Below are 22,584 nucleotides of genomic sequence, written 5' to 3' on the forward strand. Positions count from 1 at the left end.
TAAAAAGATCTGTGACCCATATAGAGCTCCTTATGATTTAAAACACACTTGCATATCCATTAGGATTTTTTGTACCTCTGTCACTAATATTTGTGTAACATATGTAAGCATGGGAGGGGTCATCAATGTTACCTTACAGGGAAGAAAATGGAAGTTCAGGTAGGTGCAGTGATTTGCCTAAGGTCACACAGCCATTCGCAGTCATGACCAGATTCAGGACTCCATCCTCCATCACATCCTCCATCATAAGCCATAATGGCAGATTGGGCCAACAGGAACTGCAAAGGCTGCAAGAGGAGGCAAGAGGATGTTGAGTGGGGTGCAGAACAGGTGACGGGAAACCTGCAATCCTGTGGAGTTGCTGTGCAAGAAACTTTCTCTGGGGTTGGCCACTGCTTTATCTGATTCTGTTCTCCTTCCCCCTCCTGTAGAATTAGAAGGGCCCCGCGGTGCTGACTCAAATGAGAAGAGTGACACCCAGGGGCTTTCCCTGGGGCTAAACACCCTCTGTCCCAGAAGTGACAGTGACTCAGTCGCCGCATCCCCCCTCCCCATCCTCCCGAGAGCTCTGGTGTCCCCAAGGAAGGTCTCTCGGGGAAGCACGGAGAGCAGAAAGGCCTTGCCTTGCTCGCTCTAGTCGTGCCACTTGTAACCCACAAAGAGACAGACTTTGGAATAGATGCCACAGAGCCACTGGGGAATGTATTTATATATTTAAAAACACATGCAGAGAAACAAAAACTTCTGGGAACGGCCACGCACAGGAGCTTAGCCGCCTTCCCAGGGGTCGGTCAGCAGTGGGCTGGGGGTGGGGTGGGGGAGGGAAGAGTCCTTGCTCCCTCCCCTCCCCTTAAACCGAGGCGCGCCCTCCAGGGAGCCAGGCCACCGAGGTGACAGATGCTAAGCAGCTGACTTGAGGGGAGGTCCTTCCCCACCGATGCCCCAACTGCTGGGAGGAAGCGAGGACGTGACTTGGAGAAGGCGACACAGATCAGAGGAGAGAGGAACGGAGGCAGAGGGGCGTGACTGGCCTCGGCCCCGCCCACCCGCGAGAGGCCAGAGGCCAGAGGCTCCGCCCCCGGCCCTTGAGGATATGCTGAGCTCAGCGCTTCTCGCGCGGCTTGCCGAGTGGGGGCGGGGCGGGCGCCTGTCAGGAGGAGGAGGGGCGCCATGAGGCTCAGGGACGTGGACCTGGCAACAAAGCAGCCTCTGTGGTGGTGGGGGAGGCCTCCTGGGTGCATGCAAAGCCTAAGGGGGGAACGTCTGAGTCACCACCCTAAACCCTGACTTAGCCGCGAGAACCCACGTCAGAGAGGCCAAGCCCCTGTACCCTCTGACCCCGGGATTTACAGGGCTGCCTCTGTCGGGCTCTGTCCAGAGCGGCCGGCCTCCTCCAACTCTTGCAGCCCTGGACTTGCATTTAAAGCAAGCTTGAAAAGAGCAGGGCAAGATCGGCTCGGGAGGGGAAGCGAGCACACCTTTTGTTCCCACCTGGCACAAATGGTGAGCCAGGCCTAGCGGGTGGGCAGCTATTTTTGAGCTGACCTACATACCCATTTGCCTCTTTATCTTTTTATTATTACAGGCGGTCATTATGGGCGCTTTTCTTTCTCTCCCGTGCAGCTGTGGTGTTGCTGAGGGCTGCACAATAAGGCGCGTTGCCTCACCCGTCCCGGAAGTTTTGAAGAGTGTGTGGCCTGGGCAGGAGGGCCATCAGCCGGCCTGCAGAAGCTTCCCCAATCTTCTCACGGAGCAGGAGCCCAGCCCTGATGCCAGCGCCACAGATCCACCTCCATTCTCTCCCTGGAGGCAGAGTAGACACGGGTGGTTTTTTTGTTTTTGTTTTGTTTGGTACCGGGTATCGAACTCGGGTCCTTGAGCTTGCGAGGCAGGCGGCAGAACCACTGAGCTAAATCCCCCCCCCCCCCCCCCCCCCCCGTTTTTTGAGACAGGGTCTCGCCACGTAGTTCAGGCTGGGCTGGCCTCAAACTCACGGCAATCCTCCTACCTCTGCCTGAGTGCTGGAATTACAGGCGTGCACCACCATGCCTGACTGAGACTCAGAGTTTTAATTTTAAAAATTGTTTCAGGGGCCAGGGATTTAGCTCAGTGTTTCCTTCCCAAGCGCAAGGTCCCGAGTTCGATCGCTGGTACCAAAAAAAACCCCAAACCAAAACGAAAAAATAAAAAAATTGTTATAGGTGCTGGAAATTGAACCCAACCCTTCACAGTGAGCCACCCCGAGTCCACTTTTCTAAAATGTTTGAGGCAGGATTTTTTGTTTTTTTGTTTTTTGGTGCCGGAGATCGAACTCGGGACTTTGTGCTTGTGAGGCAAGCGGCAGAACCAGAGCTAAATCCCCCATCAAGACAGGATTTTGATTGAACTTGAGAATCTCCCGCCTCAGCCTCCCAGAGTATTGGGATTACAGGGGTGCACCACCATAACCAGTTGAGTCTCAGATTTGGTAACAGTGTCCCTGGGTTAGGAGACGCCCGGTGAGCAGGGCTGCTTGTCATTTACAGCTCTGTACAGGCCCCTCTTCCTTTAAGCAGAAACCAGGAGAGCCGGCAAGTTTCTGTTTATTTTACCTTTGCCGAGCCTCCCTAGGTCCTCCCCAAACCTTTTTAATAGCTCCCCATTGCCTCTAGGGGAGTCGGGCTGCTGCTCCGCCCCGGAGAGCCTGGGGGCAGGCCCTAGCCTATCTGTAGCTTCATCTTCCTCCCTTGGCCCAGGAGGGGGAAATCACATACGTTTCTAATTACCTCGGAAACGCTCTTAAATTTTCCATAAAGTACAGTATGCCTGGCTTTGTATACACAACTTTATACAGTAATATGCATGTGGATGTGCAAAATATACACAGCCACCTAAGGAGGACCATAAAGAAGACACCAGCCAGCTTAAGCGTGTAATTTACAGAATTTAATCACACTGAAGAGAGGCAGATACAGACCGGGAAGGAGACTGAGGGAGGCAGCAGCAGATTTCTGACCTCTCATCTGTGTCGTGTCGCCCCCCCCCCCCGCGAACCTCGCGTCCCTCGCGTCCCTCGCGTCCCTTGAGCAGGCGTGGGGGAGGGGGCGACGCCTGCGCACATTAATCCGCCCTCAGAGCTGGGCTGTCCCCCATGGAGTCCTCTGCGTCCAGGTTCCCGCGCCCTGTGAGATTCCACTCCGTTCCCTTCTAGCTTGTTCTGCCCTTTACACCCCATACCTGTGGATTCCACCAAGTACAGATCCAAAAAAATCCAGACACAAAAATCACATCTGTGCTGAGCAGGCCTAAGCATTCACAGTATGACACCTATTCCCCTAGCATTTACGTTGCATTGGGTATCCTAAGGGATCAGAAGATTTAAAGTATATGGGCCGGTAGACACACACAGTCTACTTTTTTGTTTTGTTCTCTCCTTTGAGACAGGGTCTCGCTATGTAGTTCAGGCTGCTCTTGAACTCACTGTGAAGCCCAGGCTAGCTTCAAACTCCGGTGATCCTCCGCTTCGGCTTCCTGAGTGCTGGGATCACAGGCATGCGCATCTGAGCCTGACTTAGAGCTCCCGTATTTTAAATCTTTCTCCATCCCCACTACGACGGCCACCATGAGCTGCAGGGCCACAGTCAGATGTGTATAGTATCTGCTCAGCAAGTACTTGGCCCAGAATTGAGTGGAACTGGAGCCCACAAACTGACTGGAGCTCAAAGTGGAATTGGCATTGACCTCTCCCAGGCACTGGGGAACTAACCCTGCTTCCCCTGAACTGGGATAGCACTTAATACAGTCTCAGAAAATTAAAACAGCAAGGGGGGTTCCCCTTGTTTCCTGAAGGAGACTAGAGGGGAAGTGGGCCTAGCAGAATAGGAACCACACCCCGCTGTCAGCTGCCGTCTCTCCACTGCACCTCCTCAGCGTGAACTTTTGATCCATCTGCCTCAGCCTCTGTGTGCAACACAGTGACCAGAGAGCTGTTTTCTTTTAGAGCGCTCACCCCACTTGGAATTATTACAAATGTACTCACCTGTGTGTGTTTAATGCCTGATTTTCCCACTTACCCGTGAGCTCCAGGAGGTCAGTGGTTCTGTTCCATTCTGGATCTCCCAGTGCCTGGCCCACAGGGTTCCCAATAAATATGAGGAAAAGAAGGGAAGAAAGAACCAGCGAGGTGGTGCACTCCTGTCATCCCAGCACTCAGGAGGCTGAGGCAGAAGGATGGCTGTGAGTTCAAAGCCAGCCTGGGCTCCATAGTGAGACCCTGTCTCCCCCAACACCAAAAAAAAAAAAAAGAAAAAAAGGCAAGGGTTATATTTTGGAAAGATATCCAAGACCCACTATTAGGTGAAAAAAAATATTGCAGAACAATTTGTGTACTGTAATCCCATCCTAAAGGAAAAAGAGAATATTCCCTTGCAGACACACCTTTTTTCTTTCTTTTCTTTATTTTTTCTTTCTTTCTTTCTTTTTTTGGTACCAGGGATCGAACTTGGGTCCTTGCGCTTGTGAGGCAGGTGGCAGAACCACTGAGCTAAATCCCCGGCCCTCTTTTCAAAATTTTTTTTTAATTCAAATTTTAGTGTTTTTTTGGTACCAGGGATCGAACTCAGAACCTTGCCCTTGAGAGGCAGGTGCAGTGCCACTGAGCTAAATCCCCAGCACCCCAGCCCTCTTTTCTTTATTTTTTGAGATGGGGTCTTACTACATTGGGCAGACTGGCCTCAAATTCCAGATCCTCCTGGGCGAGGGATTTAGCTCAGTGGTACTGTGCCTGCCTTGAAAGCACAAGGGCCTGAGTTCGATCTCTGGTACAAAAAAAGAAAATTTCAAATCCTCCTGCTTCAGCCTCCAGAGGACCTGGGACTACAGACTTGTGCATAGGCCCCTCCAGACACCTAGCCTTAAATGTACTGAGTAAACATCTAGGATCCAGGAGAAACTGCTCAGTTATGTCTAAGGGTGAAGCAGAAGGAGGAGGCTTTTACTTTTACTTTACACTTTCTGCACGGCTGGATTTTTACCATGAGCACATAGTACTTGCAAAATTTTTTTTTTTTTTTCAGAGACAAGGTTTTGCTATGTAGTTCAGGCTGGCCTTGAACTCATGGAGATCTTCCTGCCTCAGCTTCCCCAAGTGTTGAGATTACAGGTGTGGGCCACTACATCGGGCTCACAATTGTGTTTTTTCTGGTTCCAAGTTTTTGTAACCCAGGTCCTCAGACACTCTAGCCAAGTGTTGTTCCGATGAGCTGCTTCCTCAACACTCAAGATGTTTTTGGTTTTGATTTTTGCTTCTGGGGGATTAGGGGGATGGGTAAGAAGGTAGCTTGGGGCCTGGATCGGGCCCAATAAGAAGCATTGCAGAGGCAGGGAGGGCATGGTGGAGGCTTAGGAGGCTGAGACAGGAAGCTCACCAGGATTTCAAGGCCAGTTTGGGCTACATAGCAAGACCCTGTCTCAAAAAACTAAACCAAACCCCCAAAAGAACCATTACAGAGCACACTGACAGATTGACAGGCTGCAAGGGCGGTGGCATTTAGAGAGACAGATGTGGGAAGAAGCATTATGCAGCATTCGGGAACTCTGGGCTGGAGACTGACATTTGGGGAAGAAAAGCAAGGAAGGGAAGAGGCTGGTCTTTTTTTTTTTTGGTGCTGGGGATCGAACTCAGGTCCTTGAGCTTGCGCAGCAAGCGGCGAAACCACTGAGCTAAATCCCCAGCCAAGAGGCTGGTCTTTAGGACACCACTGCCCCGAGGCCGGCAGCATCCCTGGTACAGAGCTCGCCCTGGGCCAGGGGGAAACAAACACCGGGTTGGAGGGCCGGGGCGGGGCGGCCGGAATTGAAGAGCCGGCGGCGGCGGCAGCGAGAAACACTTGTGTGCTGTGATTGCTCTCAGCTCTCCCGGCCCAGGCCCCCAGGAGGAGCTGGCTGAGGGCCAGCAGAGGGGATCTGCCTGGAGTCAGGTCTTGGAGGTCTCCCTGCGAGCAGCTGCCATGACATCCTCACAGGTTGTCTCCTGGGTCAGCCCCAGAACCTGCTGTAATCCAGCACTCCAGATGCTGAGGCAGGAGGATCGCCCCAAGTGCCAGGCCCACCTTACATAGTGAGTTTAAAGCTAGCCTGACTACAATAGCAAGATCCTGCTGCACAAAACAAAACACAACAACAAAGCATGCAAGAAACTGAGGCTCAGGAGGATCCCTGACCACCCTGTGAGGAAGTGTTAAAATGGGATTTGAACCTGGGTGTGCCTGCGTCCCATATATAATTTGGTTGCTTGGAGCCCAGAACACTTTTTCCCATGGAAATCGAGCTGTAAGTGGTGGTTTGGCTGCTGTAATGGCCTTCCTCACCCAGGGCATATCCACGATTAATTCTGTTTCCGTGCAGTGGTGGTGAATCAGGCTTCTGTGGGGCGGCCTGGAAGCCAAGGAGAGGGGGCTGGCAGAGGGTAGGAAGTGCCTGTGGGGAGCATGGGGCTCAGGAGGGTCAGGAGAGTGGCCAGGACCTCCAGCAGGCCTGGTGTCTGAAGAAGACAGTGCTACGTGAGTGAGAGCACGTGTTAGTTTTCAGACTCTGGAGACCTCAGTCCCCTTCATTCCTCTTTCTTTCTTTTTTAAAAAAATCTCTTGTTAAGAATTTTATTTCAAATCCTGCCAGTGATATGTTTTGTTTTTTTAAGACAGGCTCACTAGTGGTTCGGGCTAGCCTCAAACTCACTGAGATCCTCCTGCTTCAGCCTCCTGAGTGCTGGGATCACAGGTGTGCGTCACCATGCCCAGTTTTGGGGGGTTTTTTGTATCGGGGATTGAACTCAGGACCTTGCGCTTTTGAGGCAGGCAGCGGAACCACTGAGCTACATCCCTGGCCCACCATGCCCAGTTTTATGTCACCTCTCAACTCTACATGTAGAGTCATTTAAAAAAATTTTTAAGGGGGTGGTACTGGGGATTGAACTCAGGACCTTGCACTTTCAAAGCAGGTGAGGTGCCACTGAACTAAATCCCCGGCGTGTCATTTTTGATCTTCTGTTGGGATAGAGGATAAGAGGAGAGGTCTAGGGCTCATTTTCCCTACTAACCTGGTGTCTGCCTAGGAGGTGGGTGGGTGAGAAGGACTGCTCAGAGATAGGGGTGTGTTAAGGACAGGGCAGCTACTGTAAGAAGCCAGGGGCCACCCAAGCTTTCATAGTGCAGGAATTCGCTCAGTCATTCAGCAAACATTTGCCATGGGTGTGCTGGGCACTATATTTACTCTTTTCATGAAGTTTCTGTTGCTCAAAGAATCCTGGGCAGGAATGACTATAGGTCTCAGATCCAGAATCTCAGCATTGGAATGAATTTTTTATAGATAGAGATTATAGTCATTCATTAATTCAAGATAGGCATTCACTAAGGAGGCAGGAGGATTGCCATGAATTTGAGACCAGCCTGAACTACACAGCAAGGCAAAAAAAAAAAAAAAAAAAGAGCGGGGAGAAAACCTTTTTTCCAGGCTGGAGGTGTAGCTCCACGGTAGAGTGCTTGCCTAGCATATGTGAAGCCCTGAGTTCAATCCCCAGCACCCCCTCCACCAAAATAGCACCTATTTGCAAACTTCCCTGGAGAGAAACTTTGAAGGTAAAGGCTTGAAATAATGCCTCAAAATCAGTCACCCCTGAAGTGACAGCAGACCACATCCAGAAGCCTCTAGGAAATGAATGCAGAATGTGGTTCCTCCCTGTTCCCCGGAACCTGTGTTCCCTGGGGTGTTTTGTTCCGAGGGACATGAAGTGCTGGTGTGACAGGCTGCACTCATGGTTGACGCGTGTGGAAGATGATGGGGGCCTCGTGTAGGGGGCCTCGGTGGAAGTGGCGGCCCACAGGTGCAGGGGACAAGGCCAGGCAGGGCGAGGGGTAGCACTAGGACCCAGGGGCCGCGTGCAGCAGGCTCCACAGGCCAAGTTCACAAGCAGAACACAATGTTCCCAGGGCACCCACAGGAAGCCGGAGGAGGAGGAGAACAGCACACGGCCTCGGCTGGGTGTGTTCTGGCCTCAACCTTTTATTCTTTTTCCTAACCTCAGTCCCCCCTTTCACATCCTGTAACCTGTGGAGCCGCCCCTCCCCGCCCTCGGGCGCTGGTCCCAGGCCCCAGGAGGGCAATCAAGGCAGGAAACCAGGCTTTGCCCAGTTTCACCATTTTCAAATAACCTTGGCTTCCTGAATGGACTCTTTGTGATGTAAACTTCTTACAGGGCGCAGGGTGGCTGGGACGGAGCTGCGCTCCCAGCTTCAGCTGGGAAACAGCTGATGCTTCCAAGCCACCCCTCCCTTTCTCCCCAAGGCCAGGCCCCACCTGGAGCGACAGGGGCCTCAGCTCCCCATAAATCAGAGGGACTTGGAGCCAGCTCGGGAACATCGCCAGGTTTGCAGCAGAACATCCTATGATGTGGTTCCTAGTTTTTATTTCCACGAATGCTATAATATGTTGTCCCATTGAGCTATTTTTATTGAATGAGAAAAGAAAAAAAGCAAACCTCTGCAAAAAATAAACAGGCTGGTTACAGGGAAGGACAAGGTGAGCTTTTCACTTCCTTTCCTACAGCCTATCAAGTTGGTCTGCGTTTGGTGTCACCTACAGGTCTGTGCTATATTCAATCTCCATTTTTGCCTCTTTTTGAAGCCACAAGAGCAAGGCATTTAAACCTGTGCAACTTCTGCAAGTTGTATGGTGTTTTTTCATTCTTATTATTGGTACACGGGGAATTGAACTCAGGACCCTGTGCTTTGCCAGGTAGCCATGGCTCCACTGAGCTAGATCCCTGGGCCTGTTATTTTTTTTATTTTTGGTTTCTGGGATTGAACTCAAGACCTTGTGCTTTTGAGGCAGGCAGTGGAACCACTGAGCTAAGTCCCTGGCTCTCTGTTGTTAATTTTCTTTTTTTTTTTTTTTGGTACTGGGGATTGAACTCGGGTCCTTGCAACTTGCGCAGCAGGCGGTGAAACCACTGAGTTAAATCCCTGGCCCTGTAGTTAATTTTTGAGGCAAGGTCTCACTGTGTACTTCAGGCTGGGCTTGAACTCACCGAGGTGCTCCTCCTACCTCACCTCCTGAGGGCTGGGATTATTTGCCTGGTATGGTTGTATGGGGTTTTCCAGAATGAGTTCTCATGAGAAATTGCAAAATGAATAGCCACTGGCCTCCTGGCCAGGCCTGGGAGAGGCAGGCCCTAGAGTGAAGAGAGAGAAGCCCAGCAAGATCGCAGGCAACTTCTGGCTAACTGTGCTGTGGGGGCTAGGGTAAGGAGCAGAGCTCCAGGTGATGGACTGAATTTCAGGTCTGGCTACTGAAAATGACTTGGTGTTTATAGTGAGCTGCATTCTCAGGGCTCCTTCCTCTGTGGAATTTAGTTTTTCCTAGTTATTGTTTGGTAACAGTCTTAGTGTGTCCTTGGCCCAGGCCTACGGAGAGATTTGGTGGGCTCTTCTCACACCTGTCCACGCTCAGGGACACCCTTCATGGGGAAGGGGGTTCTAAAAGCAGGCGATGCTGCTACTACTCATGGCAAAGTCTGCTCAAGGCTTGAGGCCGCCAAAGACCTCAGTTCTAGTCTTAGTTTTTTTCAACTTGCTGTGTGACCTTGTCACTGACCGCTTGAGGCTTCAGTGACCTCATTTGAGGAAAGGTTTTATGTATTGAATTGTGTCCTCCTCAAAGTCATGCATTCAAGTCCTAATCCTGGGCCCCCAAAATGTTATTTTATTTGAAGATACATCTGGATAGAGGTAATCAAATTACAATGTGGTCCACAGAATAGGCCTTCACCCAGTAAGACTGGTGTCCTCACGAGAGGGAACTTGCACACACAGAGAGAAGACCATAAAGCAGTGATGGTGAGCCTTTTAGAGCTTTCAGTGATAAAATCAGCCCACTAGGTTTGCCACCATTGCCATAGAGAGATGTTGGGACAAGATTGCTGCACATGGAACAAGATGGCCGCCCATGGGCCAATGAGAGGCCTGCGACAGACCCTTCCCCTTTAGCCTCTAGACCTGTGAGATAAGAGGTTTCTGTTGTTTAAGCACTTAGTCTGAGGTACTTTGTTATGGTAACCCTAGCAAATTCATTGTCACTGAGGTCTCTTCAAGCTCTTAGGCTACAGGATTCTTCCTAACCTTCCATGCCAGCCTTGGTGGCTTCCTCCCATCCCATGTGGCCTTTGTGTTAGCACTTCTCAGTAAGTAAATGAACTCACGAGTGTGATGTGCTTGGCACAATACCCCACAAATGGTCATCCTCAGTGTGTTAACCCTGATGAAGGCTCTTAGGTTTCCAGTAATTGGATGCCCCTGTGTACCCAAATGAGGGCTGTGGGTTCCAAGCTCAGGCCCTCAGATCATTACCAAAGATTTTCCCACTCTCTTCAGCTGTTTTTAAATTTAAGAGCATTCACTGGTTAGGCTTTCTGGAGCCTAAACTTTTTTAACAAAAATCTCATTTTGGCCATAGAGCCAACAGTGCTAGATGAAGAGATTACACAAACTCAGAATGGGAGATTGTTGCTGGTCATGGTGGCATATACCTATAATTATAGCACTTGGGAGGCTGAGGCAGGAGGATCATATATGTGAGTCCAGCGTGAGCCATTGAGCAAGACCCTGTCTCAAAGGGGGGGAAGGTGTTTCTCTGTCCTTGAGTAAGAAATTCCTCTTTACTCTCTCTCTCTCTTTTTTTTTGGTACCGGGGATTGGACTCAGGACCTTGTGCTTGCGAGGCAGGCGGCAGAACCTCTGAGCTAAATCCACAGCCCTGCTCTCTCTCTCTTTTTTAAAACAAGGTCTTGCTATGTAGTTCAGGCTGGTCTCGAACTCACTATCTAGTCCAGGCTGGCCTAGAACTCACTGTGATCCTCACTATGAACCTCCTGAGTGCTGGGATGATAGACACGAGCCACCATGCTGGACCTGGGACGTCTTGCAGTCTGCATGGGTTCATTCTGCGAGCTAAGTCACCATGACTTGGTGGAATATTCCAGATGGACTCTTTGGGAGACTGTGCAGAGGCACATGGGTATTGTGAGGTATGAACCACTCTCCAGCATGACCTTTTGGTTTACTAACTAAATGAAAAGTCCATGTTTGTGTGGTTCATCTTCAAACATATGCCTGGATTGCTGAGAAGGAGGGAGCGAAAGGGCTGGGGAGCTGACTTCAGGCTTTCAGGGCCAAGAGAAGAGAGGAGGAGAAATGGGGAAAGGTCTCTCCACGAGGGCTGTATGCTTTGAATTTGATTGCTCTGGCTGCCTCTTATCCTGGTTCTTGGCTCCAGGCCCAGAAGGGAGGCTCCTTCAATACTGAGCTTGGGACAGATAGATGCCTTTCCCTAAAAGTCAATAAATAACTACAAAGCTATGAACCCTCAGTTTCTAGTCAGAGCAAAAACACTGCTCCCCGCCTTGTGGTCTGTGCTCAGTGCTTTGGATGCCTATGGCTCTGCTCCAGCCCTCGAGCCTGCTTTAGGAGTTGGCTTTTCTAAGAGTCCAGATTCCTGGCTTCTTCTTCAGGAGTCGTTCCCTGGCTGTTGAAAACAAGAGGAGCCCAGCAATCCTGGACCAGAACAATGTGCCTCCTGCTTCCTTCTCCTGAGACTTCTCACCACACCCCTGTTTACGCCCATGTCCCAGCCACACTAGGCGACCTGCAGCCCACAGATGCATGCCAATTTAGTGCAGACTATTAGTGCATGCTATTCCGGGCGGCTCAGCTCACTTGAATCCATAGGCCACACTCAACCCCAGCTCACTTCCCACAGGAAACTGTCCTTGTCATCCCCTTATCATTCCCACCTCCCAGCCCTGTTGGCTTTCACAGCCTCCTGGGCCAGCCAGAGCCACGGGGCTTCCAGATCAGAATGCAGAAGAGTTGGACTGGACCCTAGACTTACTGGACCCCAAGAATGAGGCAGGGAGCCTGCATTTTTTTTTTTCCAGTACCAGGAATCAAACTTAGGACCTTGCACTTTTGAGGCAAGTGCGGTGACACTGAGCTAAATTCCTGGCCCAGGGAGCCTGCATTTTGATTCAACTTGAGTTAGAGGCATAGCCCTGTCTTGTATTTTTTTGGCTGTGGTGAGAATGGAACCTAGGGTCTCACACATGCTGGGCAAGCTCAGGCCCAGTCCCTGCCCTAGCTTTTTATTTGTTTCCATGCACATTGCCAGAGCCATAGAGGCCCTCAATACATGTTGCTCTGGCACCCTCTTCTTGTTTTCACTTCCCTCCCTCTCTAGCCCAGACCAACAATTTGCCTTCGCCCTTGCTATTACCATGCAAAACCCTAACCACTAGCTATTTATTTTTTCCATTCCCACTGCCAGGTGGCCCAGAGCTGCAGCTCCTTCCCCAAGCCTTGCTGTTGCAGCTCACGGGCTCTGGCTGCAGTGGGGCCCAAATGTGCTTCACCATCCTTCTGATCCAGGACCCGTTCCTGACCCCGGGTCCCCAATTCCTGCTGCCTCTTCCCATAGGCAGTCAGCAGCTCGCCTCCTCTCCGGAGGAAACAGAGGCCATCAGATGGGAACTCCCTCCATTTCCTTCAGCCTCACCTAGCGCTTACCCGCATCAGCACTCTCCTCTTCCCTTCCTCAGCTGCCAGGTCTTTGGCCATTTCCTCCCACCTCCTCAAGGACTTTACCCTCAATTGCCCCTTTCTCTTTGACCTCTCTCATTAGAAAGGAAAAAACCAACATCTGGACCCAAATCCCTCATTTCTGCCTTCCCTTCCCTCTAAAAGTCCTCAGATGTTCTGGGTTTGTTCTCACTCCACAGCAGACTGGCTCTGCCTCATCCTCAGCTCTGTTTTGAGATCTTGCTGAGTGGCTTAAGCTAGCCTCAAACTTGTGATCCTCCTGCACCAGCCTTCCAGAGTAGCTGGGATCACAGGTGTGTGCCATTACACCAGATGGCTGCTCTTTTATTTTGATACCTGGCATCGAAATCAGGACGTTGTGCTTGTGAGGCAGGCAGCAGCACCACTGAGCTAAATCCTGGCCCAAGGCTGCTCTTTTTTTTTTCTGAAATTCTTTTATTGGTGGGCCAGGGATTTAGCTCAGTGGTTCCACCACCTGCATCGCAAGCTCAAGGACCCGAGTTTGATCCCCAGTACCAAAAAAAAAAAATTCTTTTATTGGTATATTTTAGGTATACAATACATTTACCTTTATCATTGGGTGCTTGTACCTGTACATGATGTATCTTGGTTCTTATTTTTTCCCCATTCCCTGTGCTCCTTCCCCCGCCTTCCCTATTTACAAAGACTGTTTCCATTTCTCTAATTTTTCCTTTCCCTTCTTTCCTTTCCCCTTCCCCTCCCACTTGCCCTATCCCTTTGAACCTTTTCTTCCTATTTCAAATTATCAATTATTCATTTTAATCATTTTAATCCTTATTTACACTTTCAGTTTCTCACACCAGAGAAACTATTTGGTATTTACACACGTGTGTCCCCCCCTTCCCTATTTACAAAGACTGTTTCCATTTCTCTAATTTTTCCTTTCCCTTCTTTCCTTTCCCCTTCCCCTCCCACTTGCCCTACCCCTTTGGACCTTTTCTTCCTATTTCAAATTATCAATTATTCATTTTAATCATTTTAATCCTTATTTACACTTTCAGTTTCTCACACCAGAGAAATTATTCGGTATTTACACATGTGTGTCCTATTTATTTCACTTAAGAGTATGGCCTCAATATGCATCCATTTACCTATAAATGTCTCTAGTTTCTCATTCTTTATGGCTGAGTAGTGCTCCATTTTATAAAAAAAACCCCACATCTTCTTTATCCAGTTTCCAGTTGATGGGCACTTGGGCTGTTTCCAAGCTTTAGCTATTATAAACTGTGCCACTATAAACATGGGTGCACATATATCGCTGTGGTATGATTCTTTTAATTCTTTGGGGAAGATACCCAGCAGGGGGATAGCTGGGTCAAATGGGACCTCTAGCCCTAGTTCTTAGAGGTATCTCCATACTGATTTCCAAAGTGGTTGCACCAGTCTGCACCCCCACCAACAATGGAGAAGGGTTCCTTTCTCCCCACAGCCCCGCCAGCATTTGTTATTGGTTGATTTCTTGATAGCAGCCATTCTTTCTGGTGTGAGGTGGAATCTCAGTGTTATTTTCATCTGCATCTCTCGAATGACCAGTGATGTTGAACATTTTTTCATATATTTATTTGCTGCTTTTACTTCTCTGTCTGAGAAATGTCTGTTCATTTCAGATGCCCAATTTGAATTGGGTCTTTGAATTTGGGGGTCTGATTTTGTTCAGTAGTTTATATATTCTAGATAGTAGACCTTTGTCTGAGGAACAGCTGCTAAAATTTTTTTCCCAGATTGTAGGTTGTCTCTTAGCTCTATTGGTGGTTTCTCTTGCAGTGCAGAAGCTTTTTAATAAGATGAGATCCCAGTTGTTGATTCTTTGTGCAAGTTCCCGTGCCACTGAGGTTTTGTTCATAAAGTCTTTTCCTATGCCAATGTCTTCAAGAGTTCTACCTAATTTATCTTCCAGCAAGTTTAGTGTTTATGTTTTTTGTTTGTTTGTTTTTTTTTTTTTGGTACTGGGCATTGAACTTGGGACCTTCCGCTTGCAAGGCAGGCAGCGGAACCACTGAGCTAAATCCCTGGCCCAATGTTTCTGTTTTAATATTTAGATCTTTAATCCACTTCGATCTTAGTTTAATGCATGGTGATAGATATGGGTCTAGTTTTAATCTTCGGCAGGTTGAAATCCAGTTTTTCCAACACGATTTATTAAATAGTCTATCTTTCCTCCATTGAGGGTGGTTGGCTTCTTTGTCAAAGGTGAGGTGGCTGAGTATGTCTGGAGTTGTTTCTGCATCTTCTAATCTGTTCCACTAATCCTTGGGTCTGTTTCTTTGCCAGTACCATGCTGTTTTATTGGGGTTTTTTTGGACTGGGGCACAAACTCAGGACCTTGGGGTTGTGAAGCGGGCAGCGGAACCACTGGGCTAAATCCCCAGCCCTACCATGCTGTTTTTATCACAGTAGCTTTGTAATATAGTTTCAAGTTGGGGATTGTGATACCCCCTGCCATGTCTCTGTTGCCTAGAATTGCTTTTGCTATTCTAGGTCTCTTGTGGTTCCAAATGAATTTTTGGATTGTTTTCTCTAGTTCTGTGAAATATATTGTTAGAATTTCAATCGGCATTGCATTAAATCTATATAGTAGTTTTGGAAGTATAGCCATTTTCACTATATTGGTTCTTCCTACCCAGGAACAAGGGATGTCTTTCCATTTTCTTATATCCTCTTTGATCTCTTTTTTCAGAGTGCTGTAGTTTTCAGTGTAGAGGTTGTTTGCTTCCTTTGTTAGATTAATTCCTAGATATTTCTTTTTTTTGGATTCTATTATAAAAGGAAGTTTCCCTAATTTCTGTCTCAGTGAGTCTGTTATTTGTGTATAAGAAGGCTATTGTTTTTTAAGTGTTGACCTTGTATCCAGCTACTCTACTGAATCTATCAATTAAGTCTAACAGTCATTTGGCAGAGTTTTTTGGGTCTTCTATGTAAAGTATCATATCATCAGCAAATAATGACAGTTTAACTTCTTCCTTTCCTACCTTTATTCCTTTTACTTCTTTCTCTTGTCTAATTGCTGTGGCTAATGTTTCCAGAACTATATTGAACAGGAGTGGTGATAGTGGACATCCTTGTCTTGTTCCTGATTTTAGCATGAAAATTTTTAGTTTTTGACCATTTAGTATGATGTTGGTTTTTCATAGATAGCCTTAATCAGGTTGAGATAAAGACCTTCTATTCCAATTTTCTGTAGGGTTTTTATCATGAATGGGTGTTGGATTTTGTTGAATGTTTTTTCTGCATCTATTGAGATGATCATATGGTTTTTGTCCTTGGCTCTGTTAATATAGTGTATTACATTTATTGATTTATGTATGTTGAACCATCCTTGCATCCCTGGGATAAATCCGACTTGGTCAGGGTGTATGATCTTCTTGATGACCCTCTGTATTCTGTTTACCAGTATCTTGTTGAGGATTTTTGCATCTATGTTCATTAGGGAGATTGGCCTGTAGTTCTCTTTTTGGGTTGGGTCTTTCCCTGGTTTTGGAATCAAAGTCACACTTCCTTCCAGGAATGAATTTGGAAGCCTTGCTTCCCTTTCAATTTCCTTGATGAGTTTAAAGAGTAATGGTGATAGTTCTTTAAATGTCTTGTAGAATTCAGCAGTGAAGCCATCAGGACCTGGGCTTTTCTTTGTTGGTAAATTTTTTATTACATTTTCAATTTCATTTATTTTAATTGGGGTGTTTAGAAATTTATATCTTCTTCATTTAACTTTAGCAATTCATCTAGGAATCTATCCATTTCTTCTGTGTTTTCCATTTTATTAGAGTACAGGTTCTCGAAGTAGGTATTGATGATCCTCTAGATTTCTGCTGCATTTGTTGTGACTTCACCTTTTTCTTTTCTTTTTTTTAAACTATTAACAAATATATTTATTTTGGTGGCTTTCTCCCCTACTAGACACATCCTATTAGAAAGTAATATTCCTTTTAGTTCCAGGTGGACCAGTAAGCAGGGAATAAAACTGTTTTTCCCTCATTGAGAGAGAAAGAAAACCCATGACTTTGCAAACATAGTATATTCTCCTGGCTCTATTTTTTTGTTTCTATTAAATCAGAATTTCCTAATAAGTATGATTCTGTTTTTAGAATAAAGTTACAGGCACATGTTTACAGACTTACGTAGTCCAAAGGGCAGCCGAAGCTGACCCAAGAGTGTTGCCATAGACTGGAGACCTGTCCCAGGGATCACGACCCTTCACAGCTTTGTGGAGCACAGAAGGGATCTCCAGCTCTATGATCCCTTCCACATTTTGCCTTCCTCCAGTCCCACACAGAGGATTTAACTCTGGTCTGTAGTCTTGTGTTTCATGCAGAAGCACAGGATGAGAGTGACAGAATGACTTCACCTTTTTCATTTTTAATTGCATGGATTTGAGCCTTTTCTTTCCTTTTTCTGATAAGGTTGGCTAAAGCTTTACTAATTTTATTTATTCTTTCAAAACACCAACTCTTTGATTCACTGATTTCTTTGAATCATTCTCTTAGTCTCTATTGCATTGATTTCTGCTCTGATCTTTATAATTTCTTCTCTTGTACAAGCTTTGGGTTTGTTATGCTCTTCTTTTTCTAGGAGCTTGAGGTTCTGCATTAAGTTGTTTATTTGAGTTCTCTCTGTTTTCCTAATATGGGCATTCACTGCTATGAATTTCCCTTGTAGAACTGCTTTCATTGTGTCCCATAGATTCCTGTACTGGTATTATCATTTACTTGTAGAAACTGTCTAATTTCTTCTTTAATTTCCTCTGTGACCCATTGGTTGTTCAGGAGGGCGTTATTCAATTTCCATGTGTCTTTGGGGGTTTTGTGGTTTCTTATGTCATTGATCTCCAATTTAATTGCACTATGGTCTGATAATATACAGGGGGTAACTTCAATTCTTTTACATTTACTTAGACATGTCCTATGAGCTAGCATGTGGTCTATTTTGGAGAATGACCCATGTGCAGCCGAAAAGAATGTGTATTCTGATTTTGTGAGGTGGAACACTCTCTAAACATCTATTAAGTCCATTTGTTCAATAGCTTGGTTCAGTTCTAGAATTTCATTAATTTTTTGTCTAGATAATCTGTCTATTTGTGATAGTGGAGTATTGAGGTCCCCACTACAATTGTATTAATGCTTATTTGTTTTTTTATGTCCATTAATATTTGTTTTATGTAATTGGGGGCATTCATATTTGGTGCATATATATTTAGGATTGCCATCTCTTCCTCTTGGAGTGTTCCCTTCACAAGGATGTAGTGACCATTTTTGTCTCTCTTAATTAGTTTTAGTTTGAAATCTACTTTGTCTGCAAATAAGATTGCTACTACTGCTTTTTTCTGGGTTCCTGTGGCATGGAGAACTGTTTTCCATCCTTTTACTTTCAGGCTATGAATTCTTTTTGAGTTAGGTGTGTTTCTTGTATACAGCATATTGTTGGATTTTGCTCCTTTTTTTTTTTTTTTTTTGGCTACTTCGTTTCTTTGTGTTTTATTTCCATTTATTTATTTATTTGTTTAGGTACCGGGGATCGAACTTGGGACCTTGTGCTTGTGAGATAGGCACCAGAATCACTGAGCTAAATCCCCAGCCCCGGATTTTGCTTCTTGATCCATCCTGCCAGTCTGTTTCTTTTTATTGGTGAATTGAGGCCATTAACATTGATGGTTAAAAAAAAACAAAAACGAAAAACAAAAAAAAAATTGGTTATAATTGATAGATACTGGCTCATCCTTATCATGATGTTTTACTGTTGTTGGCTCTTTTATTTTTTATTTTTCCCCCTTTCCCTTTAGTTTCTTCCCTTGAGTGGTGGCTTTGCTCTGTTGGGCCTCATGGAGTTGTGACCTTCATTGTTTTTTTCTAGAATATTGTTTAGAATTGTTTGGAGTGCTGGTTTGGTGTTCATGAAATTTCTCAAGTGTTCTTTGTTGTGGAAGTATCTAATTTCCCCACTGATTTTGAAAGATAATTTTGCAGGATACAACAGTCTAGGTTGGAAGTTATTTTCTTTTAGGGCTTGAAATACTTCACTCCAGGCTCTCCTTGAGTTGAGGGTTTGTGTTGAGAAGTCTGCTGTGATTCTGATGGGCTTTCCTTTGTAGGTGATTTGTTTCTTTTCTCTAACTCCTTGTAGGATTTTGTTCTTCTGTTGGGTTTCTGGATCTTGACTATTATATGTCTAGGTGTAGATTTTTTTTGATCATGGCTAGTTGGAGTTTTATATGCCTCACTTATCTGTATGTCCAATTCTCTACCTCTGTCTGGGAAGTTTTCTATTATTACTTCTGTTAACAGTTTATGTCAATAATGTCAATTGTACTTTCTCCTGTTTTTTCGTGGACTCCTATCAGTCTTATGTTATTCTTCTTTGCATCATCTAGCAGCTGCTGAATTGATTTCTCGTGGTCCCTTACTATTTTAAAGAAATCTTTGTTTTCATGGTCATTAACCTCACTCCTGTTTTCTATATGTGATATTCTATCTTCACATTCCCTTAATCTGCTGTGCAGTTTCAATGGAGTTTTTTTTTTTTTTGGTACCGGGGATCGAATTCAGGTCCTTGTGCTTGTGCAGCAGGCGGCGAAAGCACTGAGCTAAATCCCCGGCCCTCATCTACTTTTTTATCTGTTTCTGTTCTAGAGCCTCTAATCATGTCTTTCACTCTGCTCACCATCTCTGTAGTTATCTGGGAAATTATTTGTTTTGAATTTTTCTAGGGCCTCATTCATCTGTTTTGTTACTTCCTGTGCTATCAGTTCAGGGTGTCCAGGTGGTTGATTATCAGACTTTCCCACCTCATTTCCCCTAGAATTTACCCTTGGTGGGGTGGAAGTCTAAGTTTGTGCCTTGCTTAAATGTCTTTTCATTTTTGTTTTTGGTACTGTCCTTAGTTCAATTCCTGGGTTGATACTTTGGAATTGCTTATTGTAAGTAACTTTGTTGCTTGTATTTAGAACCCTTATGGAATGATTGCTTCTCAGAGGTGTCTTCCAGATATAGCTGGTCTTTAGGTTTTGAGTCTCTAACGTCTCTAAGATTATCTCATTTTCATTATACCAGGAAGGACAACTGATTAGATCAATCACAACACCTTAGCCCAAGTGATACAATCAGCAACACCATAGCATCAAGTACATCTTAGAAAAGGACAATTATTAATCTATCACCTTTAACTGTGTGAATGAAATCAAAATTGAGGACCAACCCAACATATGTTTATAGTGAATAAACTTCTTCAGGATGGGGAGTTAGAAGGAGTTGTCAAGGGAGGGATAGATACATAGAAGGATAGGGGAAGGTTAGCAGTGAGGCCAGAGGACACAGGCAAGAGAAGAAAATAGAGAAGAAAAGAAAAATAAAGAAGAAATACGAATTAAGGCCAGAACAGGAACAAAAAGGGAGATGAAGAACAATGTGGGACAGCAAGAGAGTGACTGAGAGAAAAGAAAGAAAAAAAAGGAGAAAAATAAAAATTTGAAGAGTAGGAAAAAAAACATTAAAAATAAGAACAAAAAAAATAATTTTGAAAATAACAAATAAAAATGAAAATGAAGGGCCTCCTTCAGGGTATGTCTCTGCTGTTACAATAGACAACGTGGGCAGCAGTGTGCAGATATAAGTCAATGAGTTTCAGCAAGCCAGTCGCAGACCCGTGGGATTCAGGCAAATTTCTGGCTGCAAGTCCCAACTTGAGCTCCCTGTCCTCCTGCAGGGTTGAACTCTGCAAGGTTCTACTGCAGGTTCCAGCTGCCCTTCCCCTGAAGATAGTCCAGGTTCCGATGGGAGGTGATGATCTGTCCAACTTTCCTAGTATGGTGGTCTGGTGTCCCCTGTGCCTTTGTAGTGTGGAACCAGGGAGCGGCACAGCCAGGAGGCCAGAAGCACGGCGGGGGTGGGGGGTGGGGGGTGGGCTGCAGGTGCCTCTGTGGCTAAACTGGTCGCCATGGGTGTGCCAAGTGGCCACGGGTCCTCACCTTCCAGCTGGTCACCAGTGGGCGTGGCATGGGTTGGACAGAGTGGGGCTCTAGGTGGCCAGGGACCTCTCTCTCCAGTGGGCTAAACTGGTCCGAGGCTGCACTTAAGACAAGGTTACTATGGACCTTTCCCAGTCCTTATCTCACTCACATTCTCCTGTTTCCAGCCTTTTCAAAATCTCCTTTCTCCCTGGTTTCTGTGCTGCCACATTCCTGGTTTTCCTGTAATCTCTCTGGTGGCTTCCTCCCATTTTCCCATGGGCCTTTTCTCTGGGCAATTCCATCTATGCTGTACCTGTGTTTCTTTTTGTTTTTCTTTTTTCACTGCTAGGGATCCTGGCCCATATGAGGGCCCATGCATACTAGGCAGGTACCACTTCGCCACATCCCCAGCCCTCCCTTTGGTTTAATGAACACCTTGGTTGGTGAGCTGCAAGTCTAATGTCAGCCCACCTCACTGTCCTGCCCTGCAGACTTGCAGAGCCCTGCCTGCTGGATGTCTCTGTGGGGCCATCTTCTGTGACCTTATCTTAGTGAATGTGCCACCAGGTCCTCAGCCACTGATAGGAAACCTAGATGTCTTCCCTGAGTTCTCCCTAAGTCCCACCTGCCACCGTGTCTTGTATAGGACATGTGTCTATGTGTTTGAAACATGATCTTGTTGGGTAGCCCAGGCTGGCCTTGAACTTGCCATCTTCCTGCCTTAGCCTCCCCAGTGCTGGGATTACAAGTGTGTGGCACCACACTGGGCTCAAAGATCAAGTCAATGCACTCCCTAGTCCTCGCTGTTTAATTCCCACTGCAGTCATCTCTCCTCTAATTCCCACAACAGTCCTGAGAGCTCAGGCTCAGCACCATGCCTTCTCCATCATTCCCTCTGACTTGTCCAAGGTGAAGTGGATCTGGGCATCCTCTTGCTCAGGCCTCGAGTGCTCCCCGCTGTCCTTTGGCTATAGTTTGGATTCCTTAGTGCAGCCACCAGGCCCAAGTTTCTGTCTTATCTTTTTTTGTGTGTGGTGCCAGGGATCAAACTCAGGACCTTGTGCTTGCAAGGCAGGGGCTGTGCCACTGAGCTATCCCCAGCCCCTCATCTCTTGCCCTTACCGCTAAGTATCAACTGAGACGAACTGCCCCAGCTCTTGAGAGCTCAGTGCCTCTGCTCACTTCGTGTATCTTTCCCTCCCTTTCCCTGCAAACCCCTCCTTCCCATCCCGCCTGGTGTTTTTCAGGTCTCAGGCTAACCTAGCCTTCTAGAAAGCTCTCTCCTAACCTTTGCCTAACTCTAGCTGGATTAGCTGTTTTGCAGTGGGCTCTTTTTATTTTTTAAAATTTATTTTGGTTTTTTGAGACAGGGTCTCACTTTGTAGCCTAGGCTGGCCTTGAACTCAAGGGGGTCCTCCTGTTTCAGCCTCCAGAGTGCTGGGATTACAGGGATGTGTCACCATGCCGATTGCAGTTGGCTCTTACAGCACTTCATGCTTTTCCTGATGGGGCAGTTTTTACACTTCAGCTTTCCTTTCTGTCTCTGTGTAATTACAAACTCCTTGAGGTCGATGACTGTGTCTTGTCTTACACCATACCCTCAGCACTGAGCAGATGGTAGACAGGTAGAAGTGCTCAGGAAGTGTCTTCCAGAACAAAAGACCTTTGGACAGGTCACATGATAACAATGAAGCAGATTGGAGAAATTAAAGCACCTGAGAGGTGGAGACTTGCTGGTGGGTGCTGTTACCAGGCTGCTGTGCAGGAGTCCATGAAAAGCAGGCAGCTGCCAGCATCATTTACCTGGGCTCATCCCATGCCAGGGTCACATGAGATACGGCAGCTTTGAACAGACTTTCCATGTGTTCGAAGCCTCCACCTGTGGGTATAGCAGCATTACAGAAGGAACTGTGGGCTGAGATCTGGGTTATAGTCTTGCCTCTGCCCACTAGTTATCTGAATTACCTCAGCCATTCCTACTCTATTATGGATTTTGCACTGGAA

At 46.6% G+C, this 22,584-nt stretch overlaps 1 protein-coding gene across 2 annotated transcripts in view; it reads right to left on the reverse strand.

Moving 5' to 3' along the window:
- Positions 1-13,136: 13,136 nt before the first annotated feature.
- Anapc16 (anaphase promoting complex subunit 16) overlaps positions 13,137-22,584 on the reverse strand; it is a 29,201-nt gene continuing 19,753 nt past the window's right edge. For both annotated transcript variants that reach the window (XM_021259591.2, XM_021259592.2), the window contains exon 5: positions 13,137-22,459. In XM_021259591.2, coding sequence (XP_021115250.1) covers positions 22,406-22,459 — 54 coding nt within the window. In that variant the 3' untranslated portion in view covers positions 13,137-22,405. The remainder of the gene's footprint in view (positions 22,460-22,584) is intronic.

This window comes from Heterocephalus glaber, unplaced genomic scaffold, assembly GCF_053883595.1.
Source record: "Heterocephalus glaber isolate CG9 unplaced genomic scaffold, H.glaber_assembly_v1.0 deba00001497, whole genome shotgun sequence".
Classification (NCBI taxonomy): Eukaryota; Metazoa; Chordata; class Mammalia; order Rodentia; family Bathyergidae; genus Heterocephalus; species Heterocephalus glaber.